The sequence below is a fragment of the Salvelinus alpinus genome, chromosome 5 (genome assembly GCF_045679555.1).
Source record: "Salvelinus alpinus chromosome 5, SLU_Salpinus.1, whole genome shotgun sequence".
In the NCBI taxonomy this organism is placed as follows: Eukaryota; Metazoa; Chordata; class Actinopteri; order Salmoniformes; family Salmonidae; genus Salvelinus; species Salvelinus alpinus.
Window position 1 is genome coordinate 34,233,258 of NC_092090.1, and position 22,628 is coordinate 34,255,885.

Sequence of the window (22,628 nt, forward strand, 5' to 3'; positions counted from 1 at the left end):
GACCAATGCCAAGTGTCAGACAGTGACCTGAGAGGGCTGGTTGTTTACTGTTGCCCTCTGCAGACCAGCATGTTGTGAATATCCTTTCCATACTAACTGTTAACACTGTGGTACTCAGATAAATCAGACAGATACCGTTACACTGTAAGGTTGAGAATACAAGTGACATACATGGGGGATTCCTTTAAATATGCATTAGAAACAGTGTTGCACTGTGAATAAGAAGGCTTCCTCTGTCTTATTCAGTCTCCTGCTGTTTGGAATAAATGGCAGCATGGTAAATGTAAAACATACTGCATCTTGATTCCTAGATACATTAATGGCCTCGTATTCCCGCCAAGTTAGATTTCCTATGAAAGACGTCATCTGAACTGTGAACACAGCGTCTAATGGCTGAAAAGCTGGAGTGCTTTGTCAACCTATTCATCTCACATGTACTTAAATGTATCCTAATCCTAATTATTGAAATGAATCACCCTTTCTTGCAATTTTTACCGAAAGTCACATTCCAGATTCCAGACACTGAGACTTTTGTCAGTGTTTGTTTTGGTGAATGTAGTGCAGGTGTGGTAAGTGCTGGAGCTGGTTCAGTCAGTTGGACTCAGACTGTATAAATAATAACCTAGTCTCCTTACCTCATGCTCCCTGTTTTAACATAGCTACAACTTTTTACTGGCGTAGTCATTGAAGATTGAATGGAGGCTTGGAGGGAAAGGCAGACGGGTACTTTCCACCAATGGAGGAGGTGACAAATGAAAGAAGAAGTCATTCTTTCCATAGCAGTTGAAGATGGTAAACAGCTCCTCTCAGGTGAGGAACAGTGTGTTTCCGCAGGCTAAAAGCTACACCATGTGATTCTCTAAGGGGGATCTGCACCGACTACACAGGGAATCTGTAAACCCAGAGGAATTGAAAGGGCTGCACACTGGGTATCCTGAGAGGGCAGCTCTCTGCAAAACACCCTCTGTATGTGGTGTGTGTGAGTGTGTTTGTGTGTGTGTGTGTGTTTGTGTGTATGTGTCTATGGGCAGGGGTTTTGAGGCAGGTGTTCAGTGCAATGGGGGTTTCAAATATGGCCATCATTTTTTCCCCACGACAGACGTTTATTTATAGATGGTAGCCTTGAGATTGTTATCTCTCTGTGAGAGTGGGACAGACAGGGAGACACTGGGCCTAGAGCTGTCTGGGCTGGAGGGCCCTTTTCCTCGCCTTGGAATCCTGGATCTCCCCCTGTGACTATGTCAACTAGAGAGAATTAACTTTTGGAAGGACACAGGGAGAAGGCTGGAATAAGACTGGCTTGTAATCCTAACAGACAAACATTCCAATCCCACTTTGCACTTTATACCCATGAGTCATTTCCCAGTTGTGTTCAAATGCAATACAAAGACTTCCAGGAGGCCAGGCAGGAAAAGGGGGGAAATATTTTAGTGGATGGTGTTTGCATTCCATACAGTGCAACCAGATTACAGGAATCCCAGAAATGTATCACATTACACCTGGGCAAACAGTAGCCATGGCCTTTGACCTTAGAGGCAAGGGGTCACTGTATGCTTGTGCTGCATAGAGATAAAGAGAAGAAAAGAGGACAAAAGATATCTGCATGTACAGTGCCTTCGGAAAGTATTCAGACCCCTTGAGTTTTTCCTTATTCTAAAATGGATTCAATAAAATAAAACTCAATCTACACACAATACCCCATAATGACAAAGTGAAAACATGTTTTTTTTTGCAAATGTATTAAAAATAAAAATCAGAAATACCGCATTTACATAAGTATTCAGACCCTTTGCTATGAGGTACGAAATTGAGCTCAGGTGCATCCTGTTTCCATTGATCATCCTTGAGATGTTTCTACAACTTGATTGGAGTCCACCTGTGGTAAATTCAACTGATTGGACATGATTTGGAAAGGCACACACCTGTCTATATAAGATCCCACAGTTGACAGTGCATGTCAGAACAAAAACCAAGCCGTGAGGTGGAAGGAATTGTACGTAGAGCTCCAAGACAGGATTGTGTCGAGGCACAGATCTGGGGAAAGGTAGAGTTCATCTTTGGAGATGGGAGAACCTTCCAGAAGGACAACCATCTCTGCAGCACTCCACCAATCAGGCCTTTATGGTAGAGTGGCCAGACGGAAGCCACTCCTCAGTAAAAGCCACAAGACAGCCAGCTTGGAGTTTGCCAAAAGGCACCTAAAGACTCTCAGACCATGAGAAAAAAAGATTATCTGAAATCATTTACTCTAATAGCCTTTTAACATCTTGTAGCTCGGATGTGGACCAATGCCAAGTGTCAGACAGTGACCTGAGAGGGCTGAAACCAAGATTCAACTTTTTGGCCTGAATGCCAAGCGTCATGTCTGGAGGAAACCTGGCACCATCCCTACGGTGAGGCATTGTGGTGGCAGCATCATGCTGTGGGTGTGTTTTTCAGCGGCAGGGACTGGGAGACTAGTCAGGATCGAGGCAAAGATGAATTTAGCAAAGTACAGCGAGATTCTTGATGAAAACCTGCTCCAGAGCGCTCAGGACCTCAGACTGGGGGCGAAGGTTCACCTTCCAACAGGACAACGACCCTAAGCACACAGCCAAGACAATGCAGGAGTGGCTTCGGGACAAGTGAATGCTCAGCCAGAGCCCGGTCGAACATCTCTGGGGAGACCTGAAAATAGCTGTGCAGCAACGCTCTGCATCCAACCTGACAGAGCTTGAAAGGATCTGCAGAGAACAATGGGAGAAACTCCCCAAATACAGATGTGCCATGCTTGTAGTGTCATACCCAAGAAGACCCGAGGCTGTAATTGCTGCCTAAGGTGCTTCAACAAAGTACTGAGTAAAGGATCTGAATACTTATGTAAATATGATATTTCTGTTTTTTATTTTATTATTTAGTTTTAGAAAAATAATAAATTAGACATTTTAATAAATAAAAATTTCTAAAAAACTGTTTTTGCTTTGTCATTATGGGGTATTGTGTGTAGATTGTGTGCAGATAGATGATCCTAAAATCAATTTTAGGATAATGCTGTAACGTAACAAAATGTGAAAAAAGTCAAGGGGTCTGAATACTTTCCGAAGGCACTGTACGTCATCCGGATTTTAACTGTGTACATCTGTTGTACTGTTTGATCATTATTGATCACTCTATTGTGTAAATGGACAGAAATGTAATATTGAGATGTACATAATTCTTAATAGAGAAATCTGAATCTAATGATGCACACTGTATTTAAATTAAACAGAGTTCATACTATCTGTTTGTCTCCATAAAACACGATTCTAAGGTTTTATCCTAAACTTTCTGTACCATACAACATTTGCTCAATACACAAATGAACATATGGATGGATTAAGGGGGCATACTCTGACTACACATTGTATTCAAATATTCCATTGGGGTTGCAAAATGTAGGACAGTAAAGTTGATTTGACAAAGAGTGTTCGTTTTCTCAAAACAAGCACACTTGTTACTGTGTTCGTTATATTTATTTAACCAGACAAGTCAGTTAAGAACAAATTCTTATTTACAATGATGGCCTACCCCAGCTGACGCTGGGCCAATTGTGCACCACCCTATGGAACTCGCAATCCTGGCCAGATGTGATGCAGCCTGGATTTGAACCAGGTACTGCAGTGACGCCTCTTGCACTGAGATGCAGTGCCTTAGAACGCTGTGCCACTCGGGAGACGAGGAGTTCTGTGCTGTTCCACTAACACAAAATCATGTCATCATATAATATCAGAACGATGACGGCTGACGCTATGATGCCAGGGCAGAGATTGACAGGAACATTTATGGATTCTATTCCCATTTCCATTGGCCAGTCAAATCAAGCTGTTGCATTGGCTAACTCCCGCCCTGGAAACCAATGTATAAACGAACAGTGATGTCAGCAGGCAACATTGCCAATCTGCTAATGGGCAGTCAACATTCCATAGAGCTGAGGACAGTAAGTACAGCCTGAGACTTGTTGCACAAACCCAATGAACCCAGACATACTGTGACCAACAAAATCATTGTGGAATGCAAGGTTATAGAGGAAGGGCAGGGCAGAGGGTTTCCAAACATATCAGTGATGTCATGACATACTGTATTAAGTAAAGTCATATTTCACCAAAAAGAGCAAATGTGAACGCACTGAACTCAGCGAACCAAACTAATTGAAAACGAATGAGCTAAACAGACAACTGTTAATGTCACGTGAAACAGCAAATCTGATTAACCCTGTAGAGCAAGGATCTTACAGTTTTTAGCATAGCAAGGTTGTGTACAATGGCAACGGAAAGGATGGCTGCCGTTTTATGGCCTCTTTAACCAATCGTGCTATTTTGTTTGTTTTTTCGCATTGTTTGCAACTTATTTTATACATAATGTTGCTGCTATCGTCTCTTATGACCGAAAAGAGCTTCTTGACATCAGAACAGAGATTACTCACCTCGAATTAGACAAATCATTTTTCTTTAATGAGTCGGAAGAGAGGGATTTACTCCAGACACCCGAACAGGCCCTCATCCCCGTCATTCGCAAGAGAAAGAGACTGAGGTTTCGAGGAAGGAGATCGGGGTGCCTTGTGAGGATCTGTCAACGAGTGGCTAATCTGCCTTTGCCATTGGTACCATTGGCCAACGTACAATTGCTGGATAATAAAATGGACAAACTAAAAGCACGTATATCCTACCAACGGTACATTAAAAACTGTAATATCTTATGTTTCACCGACATGAATAACATGAATAACCGACATGAATAGCTGACGGGTTATACACTGTACCGGCAGGATAGAAAAGCGGCCTCTGGTAAGACAAGGGGTGGCACTCTATGAATAGTTGTAAACAACAGCTGGTGCACGATATCTAAGGAAGTCTCGAGGTTTTACTCGCCTGAGGTAGAGTATCTCATGATAAGCTGTAGTGGCTTCTACCTAGAGAGTTTTCATCTGTATTTTTCATAGCTGTCTACACAACACCACAGACCGATGCTGGCACTAAAACCGCACTCAATGAGCTGTATACCGCCATAAGCAAACAGGATAAATGCTCATCAAGAGGCGACGCTCTTAGTGGCCGGGGAATTTAATTCAGGGAAGCTTAAATCAGTTTTACCTCATTTCTATCAGCATGATAAATGTGCAACGAGAGAGAAAAAAATTCTAGACCAGCTTTACTCCACACACAGAGACGCGTACAAAGCTCTCCCTCGCCATCCATTTGGAAAATCGGACCCTAATTCTATCCTCTCGATCCCTGCTTACAAGCAAAAATGAAAGCAGGAAGCACCCGTGACTCGGTCTATAAAAAAGTGGTCAGATGAAACAGATGCTAAACTACAGGACTGTTTTGCTATCACAGACTGGAATATGTTCCAGGATTCTTCTGATGACATTGAGGAATACACCACATCAGTCACTGGCTTCATCAATAAGTGCATCGAGGACGTCGTCCCCACAGTGACTGTATGTACGTACCCCAACCAGAAGCCATGGATTACAGGCAACATTCGCACTGAGCTAAAGGGTAGAGCTGCCGCTTTCAAAGAGCGGGACTCTAACCCAGAAGCTTATAAGAAATCCCACTATGCTCACCGACGAACCATCAAACAGGCAAAGCGTCAATACAGGACTAAGATTGTATCGTACTACACCGGCTCCGACGTTCGTCGGATGTGGCAGGGCCTGCAAGCTATTACAGACTACAAAGGGAAGCACAGCTAAATAACTTCTATGCTCGCTTCGAGGCAAGTAACTGAAAAATGCATGAGAGAATCAGCTGTTCCGGACGACTGTGTGATCACGCTCTCCGCAGCCGATGTGAGTAAGACCTTTAAACAGGTCAACATTCACAAGGCTGCAGGGCCAGACGGATTACCAGGACGTGTAATCCGAGCATGCGCTGACCAACTGGCAAGTGTCTTCACTGACATTTTCAACTTCTCCCTGTCTGAGTATGTAATACCAACATCTTTCAAGTGGACCACCATAGTCCCTGTGCCCAAGAACACTAAGGTAACCTGCCTAAATGACTACCGACACGTAGTACACATGTCTGTAGCCATGAAGTGCTTTGAAAGCTGCTCATGGCTCACATCAACACCATTATCCCAGAAACCCGAGACCCACTCCAATTTGCATACCGCCCCAACTGATCCACACTACACTTTCACACCTGGACAAAAGGAACATCTATGTGAGAATGCTATTCACTGACTACAGCTCAGCGTTCAACACCATAGTGCCCTCAAAGCTCTTCACTAAGCTAAGGACCGTGTGGTGCAAGGACAACAATCTCTCCCTCAACGTTTTCAAGACCAAGGAGATGATTGTGGACTACAGGAAAAGGTCCGAGCAAGCCCTCATTCTCATCGACGGGGCTGTCATGGAGCATGTAGAGAGCTTCAAGGTCCTTGGCGTCCACATCACCAACAAACTATCATGGTCCAAGCACACCAAGACAGTTGTGAAGAGGGCATGACAAAATATATTCCCCCTTAGGAGACTGAAAAGATTTGGCATGGGTCCTCAGATCCTCAAATAGGTTCTATAGCTGCACCATCGAGCGCATCCTGACGGGTTGCAATACTGCGTTGTATGGCAACTGCTCGGCCTCCGACCACAAGGCACTACAGAGTGTAATGCGTACGGCCCAGTACATCACTGGGGACAAGCTTCCTGCCATCCAGGACCTCTATACCAGACGGTGTCAGAGGAAGACCCTAAAAATTGTCAAAGACTCCAGACACCCTAGTCATAGACTGTTCTCTCTGCTACCGCATGGCAAGCGGTACCGGAGTGCCAAGTCTAGGTCCAAGACGCTTCTAAACAGCTTCTACCCCCAAGCCATAAGACTCCAGAACATCGAACCAAATGGCTAACATATATTACCTCAATTACCTCGACTAACCGGTGCTCCCGCACACTGACTCTGTACCGGTATCCCCTTTATATAGCCTCGCTATTGTTATTTTTACTGCTGCTCTTGAATTATTTATTACTTTTATTTTCAATTTTTTCTTCAAACTGCATTGTCGGGTAAGGGCTTGTAAGTAAACATTTCCCTGTAAGGTCTACACCTGTTGTATTCGGCGCATGTGAGAAATACAATTTGATTTGATTTAAGTATCATAAACCAATAGCATATAAGGGTTTGGGGAGACACTGGTTACTCACTGATGGCAGCTGTGCCACTCCCAGGTGTGTCGGGGTCGGTTGGGCATGAAGTCAGCCGTCCCCTGGTTCTTAACCCTCTGTGGGAAGCGAAGCAGGACTCTGATGTCATAGTCTGTAGTCTCAGCGCTGTAGGCAGTGCTGTGGGGAGACAAACACAAAGTATGAAATAGCAATGAGTGAAGGAAAGTACAGATGGCTACAGAGAACTAGTCTCCCAATGGTTGTCCCGGTGGGTTTCTGATACCTCAGGCTCACAATGTGTTCTTGCAACTAGACAGAATTGAGCGGGCCTGGAAAAGCTACAGGGAAGGAATATGATAAATAAATAATTCACATTACAGATTACTGTGATTAATCTCCATAGCCTACTGCACACCTTTTCAGTCTTGTTGCAAGGAAATATTTGTAGTGGACAGGCATACACTGTGTAGAGAGTTCTAGTATGAACACATGTTTTCGAATTGTTTTAATATTAACCTGCATTCCAAAGTATCAGTAAATATCTTTGTAATTGTTGTTGACATTGGAGTGTATAGCACACTATACAAGGCCATCTGTCCATGATTGCTGATAACACAGACAGGATATGAGAGGGCTTCGAGGAATGGCTGTGCTTGAGATGGGAAGGAGGGCAACCAGGAGAGGCAGTGGGACAACAAAGTTCATCGCCATCATTTAAATGCTCTGCAGCCTGGGCAATTGTACCGTACCCATCTAACCCTGGGGCCAAAGTCAGAGGCCCATTATGTGTGCTGCGACTGCAGACCAAACCACTCAGAGAACCATTTACGGACACGCCAGGTTAGATAGACAAGCTTTAGGCTGTGTTTACACAGGCAGCTCATATTTGATCTTTTACCCAATTATTGGGAAAAGATATGATCTGATTGGTCAAAAGACCAATTAGTGGCAACATATCTGAATTGTGTAAATGCAGCCTTAGTGACAGGCATAGGTGACCAGATTTTAGGTTATTGATGTTGCACTGTGAACTGTGTTCCAAACTTTATATACTGCAAATTAGATAAGGAGTAACTTTACTAAGCAGGTAGATATAACAGTCCGGTGCTGAGACATTAAATGAGAATATTCACCGATAGGCACATGGAATCTTTCAATCTGTTCTAACTGGAGGAGACTGATTGTTCATCAGAATGTGTATACTGGCTTACAAAAACTGGTGATAATTTTTCATGCCATTAAAGTGTGCAGAGTGACTACTAACAACATTATGTGTGTTCTCCTCATCCAAAGCAAATACAGACACTTATTAAAACACTTAAAAGGTTTAAAATGGTCTCTTACCTTGCCAAGCATTTCTCCTCGGCAGCACAACGGAGAGAGTACATGTGAGCCCTCTGGATATACGTGGAGGCCTGCACATAGTTTGGATCAGGAACCAGGTCTGGCAAACCTAGAACAATACACTTGGCTCAACACATAGTATCCTTCAACAGCAATTGATTCAATCATGTTAGTACCAGCACCTTGATGCCAATGTCAACTTTAACAGGTCTGCATCATCCCTTGACAGAATATAGAGTATTGATGTGGTGCACCGACCAGTGGGGTCATTCCTCAAATAAAACAGCACAGCTTTACACCTATTTATCAGCTATATTTAATTCCCCTGCATCGTGTTATTGTAAGGACTTTGATACAGATGCAGTAGAAGGTCCTGCCTTAAATGACATGCAGCTTATAAAGCCTTCATAAAAATGTGTTACAAATCATCTATAACCGTATGTCATGCTTTATCAATGGTTCATAAATGTGGCATAACTGTGTGACATAACCACCAATGTCAAATGTGACACAACCCACTATGTCAAATATGACATAAACCTGCGCTTTATAAAGGGTGGTATAAGCACCGCTTAATAAAGGCCTTATAAATCATATTAAATTGAGGCTTCACAAAGCATTTATAACCCTGTCATGAGCATCGCAACGGCAGGCTATTGGGTTTGATTCCCAGGACGACCCATACGTAAACATTTATTCATGCATGACTGTAAGTCGCTTTGGATAAAACCGTCTGCTAAATGTTCTATATTAATTCACTAAAACATTTCTAGGATGGCCCAACCTCTTTCCCTCTTGGGTGCAGAGTCAATATTGGACCTGAACTCAACTTCCTCCAAAATGCTGTGTTGCAGAATGAAACACACTCTAATGTGCAGTCATGCACAGCAAAACACATTGGTAGGGCCTTTTTCACACTTTTTAAATAGAAAAACAACCAAATTGGATTTTCTGTGTTCACAACAATGCTTAAAACTTCTTAAGGCTAGGGGGCACTATTTTCACGTCCGGATGAAACGTGTGCCCAAAGTAAAATGCCTGCTACTCAGGCCCAGAAGCTAGGATATGCATATTATTATTAGATTTGGATAGAAAGTTTCTAAAACTGTTTGAATGATGTCTGTGAGTATAACAGAACTTATTTGGCAGGCAAAACACTGAGGACAAACCATCCAGGAATTTTATTTTTTGAGGTCACTCTCTTTTCAATGGGTTTTCTATGGGGATCTAGATTTCTAAGGCACTTGCTTGCAGTTCCTATCGCTTCCACTGGATGTCAACAGTCTTTAGAAATTGGTTGATGTTTTTCCTTTGAGAAATTAAGAAGTAGGGCAGTTCAGAACGAGGGTCGAGTGAAGTGTACAGTTTGTTAGAGGCTCGTGACCTGAAAGCTCGCTCCACTTTGTTTTTATCTGCTATTGAACGCAGTTTATCCCATCTTAAATTGTATCGATTATTTACGTTAAAAAATACCTAAAGTTGTATTAGGAAAGTTGTTTGAAATGTCTGGATCAAGTTTACAGGTAACTTATTAGATACTTTGTCATGTTGTGCGAGTTGGAACCGGTGTATTTTCAGAATCAAACGCGCCAAATAAATTGACATTTTGGGGATATAACGACAGAATTAATCAAACAAAAGGACCATTTGTGATGTTTAATGGACATATTGGAGTGCCAACAGAAGAAGATTTTCAAAGGTAAGGTATGCATTATATGTTATTTCTGACTTGGTGTTGTGCCTGGCGGGTTGAATTATGATTTCTATGTGTATGTTTGATGGGGTGCTGTCCTCAGATAATAGCATGGTTTGCTTTCGCTGTAAAGCCTTTTTGAAATCTGACACTGTGGCTGGATTAACAAGAAGTTCATCTTTAAACACTTGTATGATTTATTAATTATTATTATGAGTTTTCTGTTTTTGAATTTGGCGCGCTGCTATTTCGCTGGGTGTTGTCAAATCAATCCCGTTAACGGGATTGGCGCGCGAAGGGATCACTAAGAAGTTTTAAACCACATTAAGGGATGACTTTTGAGGTCTGGAAAAAATCTAAGAAACTAAGATTTTTGAATGTTGTTGACATTTAATTCAATGAGCATGCCCTGCACTGTTGTTTGATTTGCGGATTTTCTGTAGTGAAGTAAGCGCACATGTAATGTGATTCGGGCGCCAATGGAATTGGTTGAGTAAAAGGCCAGGAACACCGTATTATTCAGAGCCCCATGAAATGACACCATCTATACATTCTAGAGACCCTACTGAGTATTCCCTACAATACTAAGCCCATGCGTATTCCATATACAGTGATTCATATTGGGGGCATTTATTTGACCTTGGAACATATTTTAAAACCCAAATTTAATGCAAATGTCACTTAAATATGAAAAATATGAGTCATTGTTAATGTTTAGACAATTATTGTTCATATCTCATTAATGGTTATTGACACTTTTCTGCTATTACGTTGGGCACATTTATTTTTAAAAATCTGAAATTCCATGACACGGAAGTACTTTTTTAGTGTTGCCGACGAGACGCTGATCATGTGATGAGTTTAAATGCCCACTTGTGCTGTGGTTGGACAGTGAAAAACAAGTAAGTTAATCTTTATTTATTGTAATTTAAATGAGTTTGTAGTAGTTAAGTGTTGAGTTAGATTACATACTATAGCTACCTCAATTGTTATTTAAAATAATTTTGGTGACTTCACAGGATTTGCTAGCTAGCCGAAATGTAGCTAGCTAGCAGGCTCAGCAAAATACAAATCCCCCTAGATACAGCCACGTCTCATAGTCTCGTCATGATAGTAATATTACAAAGTGAATATAGTTTTCCATCTTCCTTCCCATTTAGAGTTAATTACCATGAACATATTAGCATCTCCTGGCTTCCACGCATAGCATACAAGCCACTGACGCAGAGCTTTAAAACATCTACATTTTAAAAAGTCAATAAATCCATATAAGAATAGTCTACACCATCACAATAAATCCATTATTTATTTTAGACAAGTCTAAGGAAACATGATATTCTATTTCAGAAAAACACAATTGCATATTCTGAGCTCTCCTTATGTTAGGCCCTGATCTGGCTATGCCATATGGCTGTGGGCTGCACTAGCTCCTCACTACATATCCGTCGCCAAACCCACTGGCTCCAAGTCATCTATAAGTCTTTGCTAGGTAAAGCCCTGCCTTATCTCAGCTCACTGGTCACCATAATAACATCCACCCGTAGCACGCGCTCCAGCAGGTATATTGCACTGGTCATCCCCAAAGCCAACACTTTCTTTGGCCGCCTTTCCTTCCAGTTCTCTGCTGCCAATAACTGGAACGAATTGCAAAAATCTCTGAAGCTGGAGTCTTATATCTCCCTCTCTAACTTTAAGCATCAGCTGTCAGAGCAGCTTACCGATCACTGTACCTGTACACAGCCAATCTGTAAATAGCACACCCAACTACCTCATCCCCATATTATTACTCACCCTCTTGCTCTTTTGCACCCCAGTATCTCTACTTGCACAACATCATCTGCACATCTATCACTGCAGTATTAATGCTAAATTGTAATTATTTTGCCTCTATGACCTATTTATTGCCTACCTCCATACTCTTCTACATTTGCACATACTATACATAGATTTGTATATTTTTATATTTTATTGTGTTATTGACTGTACATTTGTTTATGTGTAACTCTGTGTTGTTGTTTTTGTCGCACTGCTTTGCTTTATCTTGGCCAGGTCGCAGTTGTAAATGAGAATTGGTTCTCAACTGGCCCACCTGGTTAAATAAAGGTGAAATAAAAAAATAAAAAAATACATTTAGCAGACAAGATTTGCTTAGAATCCCATTGCATTATTTTATATTATTTTATAGTATGAAGAATACAGTTGAACATAAAATAGAAAGGATATTTTCTCCAAATTATTTCGGAGGGAGTGCACACATTCCCTATTCTGTGTTGAGTGGTTAACAAATAAACAAGTCCTCCTATATGCTTAATTTAGAGTTAATTATGCAACTTTAGTTGTGATACAAACATTGGGCTACATGTTAGATTTTTTTTTGTTATGTACCCCATTTTTTCCACCAATTTCAATCTTGTCTCATCGCTGCAACTTCCCAACGGGCTCGGGAGGCGAAGGTCAAGTCATGCGTACTCTGAAACATGACCCGCCAAACCACACATCCTAACACCCACCCGCACCAATGTGTCGGAGAGTACACTGTTCAACTGACGATGAGGTCAGCCTGCAAGGGCCCGACGCACACAAGGAGTCGCTAGAGCACAATGAGCCAAGTAAAGCCCCCCTGGCCAAATTCTCCCCTAACCCGGACGATCAGTCTCTCATTCATAATTTGACAAGCACTTGATAATGCCTCAAATTTCCCCCTAAAAAAATCCATGCCTTTTTGGCCTGCGGCCGTTGTGCCCTTGGGCTGAAAATAATAATTATAATTCCCATCACCCGGCTGCGTGCTCCGAAGCACCTCTCACTACCATGGCTCTCTCAGATATCTCAATTCTTATTAACCAATGCCCGTCACGTGATCTGTTTCTTCCCCCAGGCATCTCAGCACCTGTAGGCTACAAGTGAAGACAGACACATTGGGGACGCAACTGCGCGTCCTTCTTATTGAATTCTGAGGCGAATATTGAAGATATTGGAATAACTATCCACATTTACTTTTCGTCAGCCAACAAGATGAGTAGGCCTAACGAACAGCAAAGCACTAGCCTATGTCACTACTATCCCCCATAGTATAAAAGTTGACCTATTCTATTGGTCAACTTGTCCTTATGTGCGAGAAATAAAAATGTCAAACATAGTCTGGGACAGTTGTGGGATGCGATAGATCCCACATTAATACAACCACTCGCATCATTTTTTTTAAAGAAATGAGGCTGATGCAACTGTAGTTTACTGTAGATTAAAATGTTGATAAACTATTCGATTATTTTTTCACATTATAAGCACAGCAATGTGACATAGCAGTAGGCTATAGTTCCAAAATGTTATCAATTAGCGGGAAAAACACCATTCTCAAAAGTGACCGCAAATTCAATTATGCACATAATTCTTTATTATAAAGGTGCATTTTTATGGTGAAAATTATCTTCCCCAAACTTGAAACTCACGCGCTGCCTATGTATGCCAGCTAGGCTATACACCGGTTATAAAGCAAATTAATGTGCTTAATTTTAAGAAGTTATTTTGCCACTTTAGTTGTGATTCAAACCTTATGATACAAAACATATAGGCCTATGGGATCTACATGGCATGTGCGACTATGATTTTAGAGGGTAAATCAGTTTAATATTGCAGATAGATTGTGGCTTCCATCAATGTAATTGTCTGCATCATTTCCATTCCCCCATATATTTTTTTTGTAAATATACACCAACGTTCAAAAGTTTGGGGTCACTTAGAAATGTCCTTTATTTTGAAAGAAAAGCAGATTTTTGGTCTATTAAAATAACATCAAATTGATCAGAAGTACAGTGTAGATGTTGTTGTATGTTGTAAATGACTTTGTAGGTGAAAACGACAGATTTTTTACGGAATATCTACATAGGCGTACAGAGGCCCATTATCAGCAACCGTCACTCCTGTGTTCCAGTGGCACGTTGTGTTAGCTAATCCAAGTTCATCATTTTAAAAGGCTAATTGATCATAAGAAAACCCTTTTGCAATTATGTTAACACAGCTGAAAACTGTTGTGCTGATTAAAGAAGCAATAAAACTGGCCTTCTTTAGACTAGTTGAATATCTGGATCATCAGCATTTGTGGGTTCAATTACAGGCTCAAAATGTCCAGAAACAAAGCACTTTCTTCTGAAACTCGTCAGTCTATTCTTGTTCTGAGAAATGAATGCTATTCCATGAAAGAAATTGCCAAGAAACTGAAGATCTCAGACAACGCTGTGTACTACTCCCTTCACAGAACAACGCAAACTGGCACTAACCAGAATAGAAAGAGAAGTGGGAGGCCCCGGTGCACAAATGAGCAAGAGAACAAGTACATTAGAGTGTCTAGTTTGAGAAACAGATGCCTCACAAGTCCTCAACTGGTAGCCTCCATAAATAGTACCCGCAAAACACCAGTCTCAACGTCAACAGTGAAGAGGCGACTCCGGGATGCTGGCCTTCCTCTGTCCAGTGTCTTTGTTCTTTTTCCCATCTTAATCTTTTCTTTTTATTTGCCACTCTAAGATATGGCTTTTTCTTTGCATCTCTGCCTAGAAAGCCAGAGTCTCCACTTTTATATAATGTCAAAAACACGATTTCAAATTTTGCTACATAAGACCGAATCCAGGTGGTGAGTCACATATTCGACATAGTGGGTTATGTCACAGTTGACATTGGTGATCATTTCATGTAGCGCTTATGAAGCCTTTAGAAGCTGAACGTCATTTAAAGAGGGACCTAAAATGTTGTGTAGACTTACGACCACAAGTTACATATGGCAGCACATTCAGATAGGTGGAAATAAGGGTCCTGTGGTCAGTAGTCAGGAATCACTAATTACAGTACATTCCTGATGATCATCTTAGCAGAATTAGTACTCCCTCCCTCTAGGTCACTATAGATTCCGATCTTAGTGTATAGAAAAAAGCTAATCATGCCAAGAAAAATAAAATGAGTATACATGAATGAGTCATTCATTCTTTCAAAAATTCTTCCCTAGAATCTGAATGTGAAAGTGAAAACATGGTTGGTACACACACAGGGAGAAATTATGCTAAGAGGCTGGGGCTTTCCTAATATGATGTGATGTTTCACGACACTAATCCTAATATGAACCTGTCATTCCATGTTAACCTTTGGCATGAAAAATACATTCAGACTATTCATATCTGGAGGGGATAATGCTAAGCATTAGAAAGTCGACTTCACCAGAATACTAGACAATTATGTTCTGCTACAGTATCCAAAGTTTATATTTCATATTTGTTGTAGGCTCCTAGTAATCAAAAATTGAAAGATATTTCACGTGTATGCAAGAAAATGTGAGAGATGGAGGGATAGAGAGAGAGAGAGAGAGAGAGAGAGAGAGAGAGAGAGAGAGAGAGAGAGAGAGAGAGAGAGAGAGAGAGAGAGAGAGAGAGAGAGAGAGAGAGAAGCACACTAGGTAAAACAACAATGATCTCACACCCCGCTGTTCCTAAACTGGGCCAGTGATCGACTCTGTCAGAGAAACAGAAGAATAAATAAAAAAGCAGGCCTGCGTTGTCAGAGCTAATGTGTGTCCCATTTCCAGTAAAGGGCATGCCAGAAAGGGTCACTGGGATACCTTATCACCACCCCCTTCCCTCCCCCTTTACCTCAACCTCAAAGGCCAGACATCCACTTAAATATGAACCAGTTGGAGCAACATAAAGTCAATCCCAAGTTTTGACCTCTGGTACCATTCAAAAGAAACTACCATCTGCTTCATTTTGGTTCCAGTAAAATTGACAAAACAGTAAAACAACTGAAGGCATATGGGGATATGATATTTAGCGTTGTGCTTTTCTATTCCCACTCGTTACTGTTGTTTACAGCAGGCCTTGGATACAATTTGTTTATAGGAATTCTACAGAGAAAGCTTCCTATCTCCTCTGCCTGTTTAACGTCCAGGTGAGCCTTCCCCAGTTTAGACACAGGTTCAAGTGAGGGTTCTGTCTTTCCCAGCACTGTGTACACATCCTATTTGTCATCTCTCTCTGAAGCAGACTTACAGGCCACGGGAAGCTTCCTGGGGCAGACCATGTAAACACTGTAAGGCTTGTGTGAAATGCAGAGGTTTTCCATCCAGCAGTGGACTCTTCTCCCTCTTCTTTCGGCAAGGCCTTTGTTCTCTGGCCCCCTAATCTCCGGAAACTGGAAATTGGGTATTTTTCAGAAGGATAAAGTGTGTCTGAACCAAAAGCTGATCAGCCCTCGAAAGCATTTGACAAGGCTACATACTGTATCATATTCTAAATGGGGCACTAGAGAAAATATGTTGGATTTTGCCATTTCTTTAATAATGTCTTTCCCTGAAAGTGTACAATACACAACATGCAAACTCATCCCTTTTGCTAAGTCAATGGCATGTCATTTCTTTTTGAGAACAGCTCTTTCATTATAGTGGGTGCATGTGAGAATACGTGAGAGCTTAAGAGTGGTGAGAGAATAGAGTGCAATACAAATATTGCACTATATAATAGTCTGTGACGGTTGCAGTCACAGCACTACGTGAACAAGACAAGTCCGAGCCTATTGCAACACACCAACACAGGTTCTTTCCACCACCTCATTGTATCTTGTTCCCATTAAGGCCATTTGGCAATAAACAAGACAAGTTACTACTTATCTCTATTGATAACTCAATACAGTAACACTTCCCACCGGGCAAAAACTAGTTGAATCTACGTTGTTTCACATTAGTTAACAACTCAACCAAATATAAATCAAAACTAGACATTGAACTGATGTCTGTGGCCAGTGGAGTTGTTTGGATAGTCCATATGTAGATGCTCTACAGACTATCACCAACATTTCAAATAACTATCTACTAACCCTAACCCTAAACTTAACCCTTACCCTTACCCTAACCCTAGCCCTTGCCCTAATGTTGCTTATCAACAGATTGCTAATCAACAGATAGTTTGTTGATAGTATGACCATACATAGAGCATCTACAGATGGACTAGCCAGACTATCCAAATAAAATGTGACCCTCAATACTTCTGTATCTAATCTCTCTTTGATTTGAGTCCTTGTATTCATTTGAGTGGGAACAAAGCAAACCGGTCTCCACATTTGAAGGTATGTCAGTTCAATTGGAATCCCTTGCAGCCTGCGTATGCTTCTATTGACTGTCAGCCCATTGGAAGAACTTCTATCACATTGATTAAATGGCGTGTGAGAAAGCTGAGGCATCTGCACACATGTTGGCTGCGTCTAGGACAGAGAAGAATGCTTCCACATTCCAGTGTCTTAATGAGAGAGACTGAGTTATGGAACTGAAGCACATGGCACATTAAAGAGCCTGATGCACAGCCAGGCCAGGCAGAGGAATAGAGATATGTGTAAGTCAATCTTCCATGCTCCCAACCAGAGGAGAGGATCCCATCTGATGTCCCAGCCCCTCAGGCCATGGAGGCTCCTAGCAGCTAGAACAGAGAAAACGGCCACACACGTGTTGGCAATTGCGTCACTTTTCGCCACAGGGCTTCAGTTACTCTAAATAAATGTTTTCCACATTGCCAACTTTGGGTTCCAATAATAAAGTCAGTGTCCACCCCCTACCCTCACCCTGCTCCCTAACCCAGCCCTGTGATTGGCTCTCAGAACAGAGTCTATCAATTACCCATGGTTTTCAAGAAATGGTGTGTTTTTAATTACGAAACAAGTCCTGGGCCTTTTGGCTGGGCCGCTGCATGTCTAAGAGCAGCTCATTGATGCTCCCTCCCTCTTCACCTCAGCTCATACTAAATATTTGTTTGATTTCCTGAGGCAATGGACCCCATGTGTTACTGGGACTTTCCACTTCCACGTCTCTCCCCGTCTCTCTCTCTCTCCCCGTCTCTCTCTCTCTCTCTCTCTCTCTCTCTCTCTCTCTCTCTCTCTCTCTCTCTCTCTCTCTCTCTCTCTCTCTCTCTCTCTCTCTCTCTCTCTCTCTCTCCCCTCTCTCTCTCTCTCTCTCTCTCTCGTCTCTCTCTCTCTCTCTCTCTCTCTCTCTCTCTCTCTCTCTCTCTCTCTCTCTCTCTCTCTCTCTCTCTCTCTCTCTCTCTCTCTCTCTCTCTCTCTCTCTCTCTCTCTCTCCCCCTTGGAGTGGTACAGGCAGCACCCCCCTCTCTCCCATCCCACTCACCCAGGCCCCAGTCACCCTCCTCCAGCCAGCCCCAACACCGAGGTCACCTCTATTCCCAAGTTCTGCATCCAGGTCTCCCCAAGAGCCAAGCCATTTTCAGCAGACTATTACTCTCCAAGCTATGACACAGTGAGCCCTGTGTGTGCGCTCACCACATTGGCAGGCCTTTCTCAACACCTGGTTTCAATAACCCCTGTGAGTGGGAAAAGATAAACCGTCCTTCAGTACAGTTTGCTTTTGTTTGGCAAATTGGAATTGAAAGACTTGAGCCAGTAAATAACAATGCTATTCTGGTCATTTAAAGGGATTTCCATGTACTGTGTTTTGGGCCTGAGAGATGTGAAATGAAAGACCTCTAGAAACAGTGTACTTCTCCAGCTGCAGAGGCACATAGCTGGGGAGACAGGTGGTAAGGGTTCTGCTACCCCTGGGCTCACACTGTCCACCGCTGTCAGGAAGCAGCAGAGGAGCAGAGGAGAGGAACCACATTCCATTCTTGTTTTCTCTCCTTCAACATGTGCACTACCATTAGGATCTGGTGGTTCCTTTGTGGTTTGCATGACTGTCTTGTACTGCTCACATCAAACAGTCTATAAAGTTCACTAAAAAGAAGATGACGAATCTCTCTAGTTTCTTTAGGACCACATACAGATAAACTTTCATACTCTCAAAACGAAATACTGTACATTCTGATGATTTAAAACATCTGGTTGGACAGTGGACAAAGAGCTGGCTTTGTTATAGGACATAAGACGTTGAACTAAATGACTTTGTGCATGTACATTGCGCATACCTCTCTGTTCCGGCCGGTAGACACTCCCGACGTTGACGCTGGGGTTCTCCACGGCCATGTTGGGGTTTCTTCCTGGCACCACAGGCTGGAGGAAAGGAGGCTGTGGCTGCACCTGGGGCCTACCGAACGGGGGGAACTGCTCGTACTGGGGGCTTCGTACTGGAGGCTGAGCGCCACCCGCTGTCCTGTCCGGGGCAGCGGGCACTGTGTCGGCAGGGGCAGCAGCAGGATCCTCTCCTCCATTGTAGAGGCTGTGTGTGTATCTGCGGTCCAGGCCATCTGAGATGGGTGGCTGGGCAGCCCGTGCTGGCACAGCAGGCACGGCAGGTACGGCAGGGTTGGGCCCGTAGCCATAGGACTGGTAGTAACGGTAGCCATCCTCACCATAGTCCTGCGGGGAGCGTGGAACCACAGGTGCCAGACCAGCACCAGTTCCATACCCGACTCCAGTGTATCCTCCACCGACACCAACGTATCCTCCACCACCAGCACCATATCCTCCACCACCAGCACCATAGCCTCCACCTGTGGCCCTCTGGAAGGGTGGCTCCGCGTAGCCCCGACCTGCTCCCTCCACCACACTTGGATCATAGGGCAGGGGGTAGGGCTGCTGAGGGAAGGGGTATTGCGGGTAGGGCTGGACAGGGATGTTGTAGGAAGATGAGAAGGATGATGAGGATGACGAAGAGGACCCAGTGGATGGCCTGAAGCGGGGGTTGGTGGAGCCTGTCCCCACGGAGCCCTGGCGCCAGTTGTCGGGCACCTGTCCGAAGCCAAATGGATGTCTGGCCTGTCCTCTCACGGTCTCCGAGCCTCCCCTGGAGGGGGCCTGCCTGCGTACGTTCCCTCCTTGTGGTCTGCGGGGGATTCGGGGGCGAGAGTCAGCCACCACCACTCTGTGACTTCTCTCCTGTTCCTGTGCTCCGGCAGGGACGTACTCAGCTCCACTGTTGAGGAGGCTGAACCTCCGGCCGTTGTTCTCCCACTGGATCATTTGTCTCCAGGGGGTGGCAGCGCCATCCTGCCCCACAGCCTGGTCCTGGGCCTGGGCCCATCCAAAGCTCAGTAGTACACACACCAAGCTCTTCACAACAAGAGGCAGCATCATCATGACACTAAACACACCTCAACTCACCACCACACAGAGAAAACAAGCAACAGCCGCTCAAACACGACCAACCACCTGTACCCTATGTCAACACAGCATGAATCCTCTTCTAGGGGTATGGAGCAGCACGTGGTGGGCGTGTGGAGAGGATAGCAGGAGGATATGCCAGTGGTTCTGTCCATTCGCTGCTCCTTACAGCTGGCTAGAAAGGCTGAGGATCAGTCTGTGTCCAGGAGCAGTCATATCCGGGAGGGGGGGAGTGGGTTTCAGAGGCCCCGCTGGTGGTGCTGGTGTCTGTTAGTGCTGTGAGAGAATGCCCTGTCTTCCTGGCTGTCTAGCTGCGCTGTGACTGTCAGTTGACTGAGCATTGCTCTCACTCAGCCTTCTGGAGAGGAGTGCCTGCCTGTGTGCCTCGACTGCAGCCTTCTATTTGCTTCTCTGATTGCTTACAATGGGCTGTGAAAAAAAGCACTCAACTTTGTTTTTTTTTAAGGAGAGGTCCCACATGGCCCTAGTGCTAGAGTGGTTTCCTGGACTGACTTCTGGAGCCAGGAATTGCTCTGTAAGGCTTCCAGAGTCAACATCACCATCTGCAAAGGCATTCAGATTTATATCGCGGCTCACTTTCCGTTGCCCAAATTCTTTCATCATCCTGAACAAGCAAAGATGCGTTGAACATGGCCTGGATTCACCCACACAGGTGTCTAGCAAACCCTTTTACCTCATAACTGCGTACAGATGGGAAATAACTTGTACCAAAACTAACTTTAGAAAGGAATTGGTAACAGAGTCTTCCTCACTCAGATCAGTTCAGTTACAATGAGCAACAGGTTCCTTTAAACTGGAGAATTGATGAAGAGGAGAGAGTGTGAGGGACAGCTTTCAGAGAAACACAGAGGGATCAGATAGTCTTTGATTCAATACTTAAAACAGAACGGCCATTGAAAACAGTCACTATTATTGCCTTCTGTATACTTATTTCCTGATATAAGGGGATTTTCCATCTGGTTATAGAGAAAGTCTTGTTGTTTTTTAATCTCAACAATCCACCCACTATGTAGTTGTACTCATGTTTGGAAATGTGAAGTGTCCCCCACCCCAAGACCTATTATGCAATGAAGTTCAGGTCAATTAAGCAACCCACCCAGCATCTCCCCTGTGGCCAGTACAATGCACAATACACCCATACAGAGCTCCCAGATCAAACTGTGTGCACTGGCCTAATAGTACCCCCTTTTAAATGATATTGTAGGGTAACATTTTATATGAAGTTGCTCTTATACCTGTGTAGTATTGCTGTAATCACACTAGTACACAACTGTTCTCAAAGAAAGGTAAACACATTTCAAACATGGGGATAAACAGCAGATCTGGTTCCTGCTTGCCTTGACAGAGTGGAGGGAGAGAGACAGAGAGAGAGAAAGAGAGGGAGACAATATAATATTCTTCCTGTTATCAAAGTCAGCGGTTTCCAAGGTGTTTGAGTTGGCATATGCTTTTGTCGGGAGCGGGCAGAATGTGCTACAGACCAACAAAAGGACAACATTCCACCACCACAGACAGGATCAGAGGTTTAAATGAATCAGCGGAGATCTGCCAACTCCGCTCGGCTCCTTTTGAAACATGACTCGGTAAAACAACCTGATTTTGTTTTTCTTCACATTTTTTGAAAGTCAGATCAATGTCCTGCAAAGAGCTAGCCTGGTTCCAGATTGGTTTGTGCTGTCTTTCCAAACTCCTATCTTTAAAAAAAATGTGACCTTTATTTAACAAGGCAAGTCAGTCAAGAACAAATTGTTATTTACAATGACGGCCTACAGTGGGTTAACTTCCTTGTTCAGGGGCAGAACGACAGATTTTTACCTTCTCAGATCTGGGATTCAATCCAGCAACCTTTCAGTTACTGGCCCAACGCTCTAACCACTAGGTTACCTGCCACCCCTCCTGTGGTCAACGCTAATGAGGAAACGTAGGAGGAGCTCCTCTAGGGAGTGGGCCACAAGGTTCCTGTAGAGGGCATCAATATGGATGTGATACTGTGATGTTGTATACAGCAAAGCAGAGAACTAAATCATTCCCAGGTGCCACTTTGCTACAGTGCTACACAATCTTCGTGGTTCAAGGCTGTATGGAGCAACCAGCACAAACTCAAGAGGGATGAGAGGGGATATCATTTGAGTATTGAAATGCTTTACTGCATCTTACACACGTCAAGCAGATATTCTTGGTACGGCCTTAGTTTAGATAGTTCTGTCATTGATGAATTAGGATCATCCAACAGGTCAAGACCAGAAAACGACCGTAGCAAGATAGCAAGCAGTTCAGAGGAGAAAACAGGGAGGCAATTTCAACATATCTCCCCATTCGGAGAGTTGGTTGGAGTCACTAGCATTTCTCACATGCTTTGCC

General features: G+C 43.4%; 1 protein-coding gene across 1 annotated transcript in view; it reads right to left on the reverse strand.

Annotated features, from left to right (window-relative positions):
* LOC139575981 (lysyl oxidase homolog 1-like) overlaps nt 1–20,628 on the reverse strand; it is a 28,623-nt gene extending 7,995 nt beyond the window's left edge. The window contains exons 1-3 of the mRNA XM_071401515.1: nt 19,112–20,628; nt 8,474–8,582; nt 7,169–7,306 (exon numbers count right to left, since the gene is read on the reverse strand). Of these exons, the coding sequence (XP_071257616.1) occupies nt 7,169–7,306; nt 8,474–8,582; nt 19,112–20,222 (1,358 nt within the window). The 5' untranslated portion in view covers nt 20,223–20,628. The remainder of the gene's footprint in view (nt 1–7,168; nt 7,307–8,473; nt 8,583–19,111) is intronic.
* Between the last annotated feature and the right edge of the window lie 2,000 nt (nt 20,629–22,628).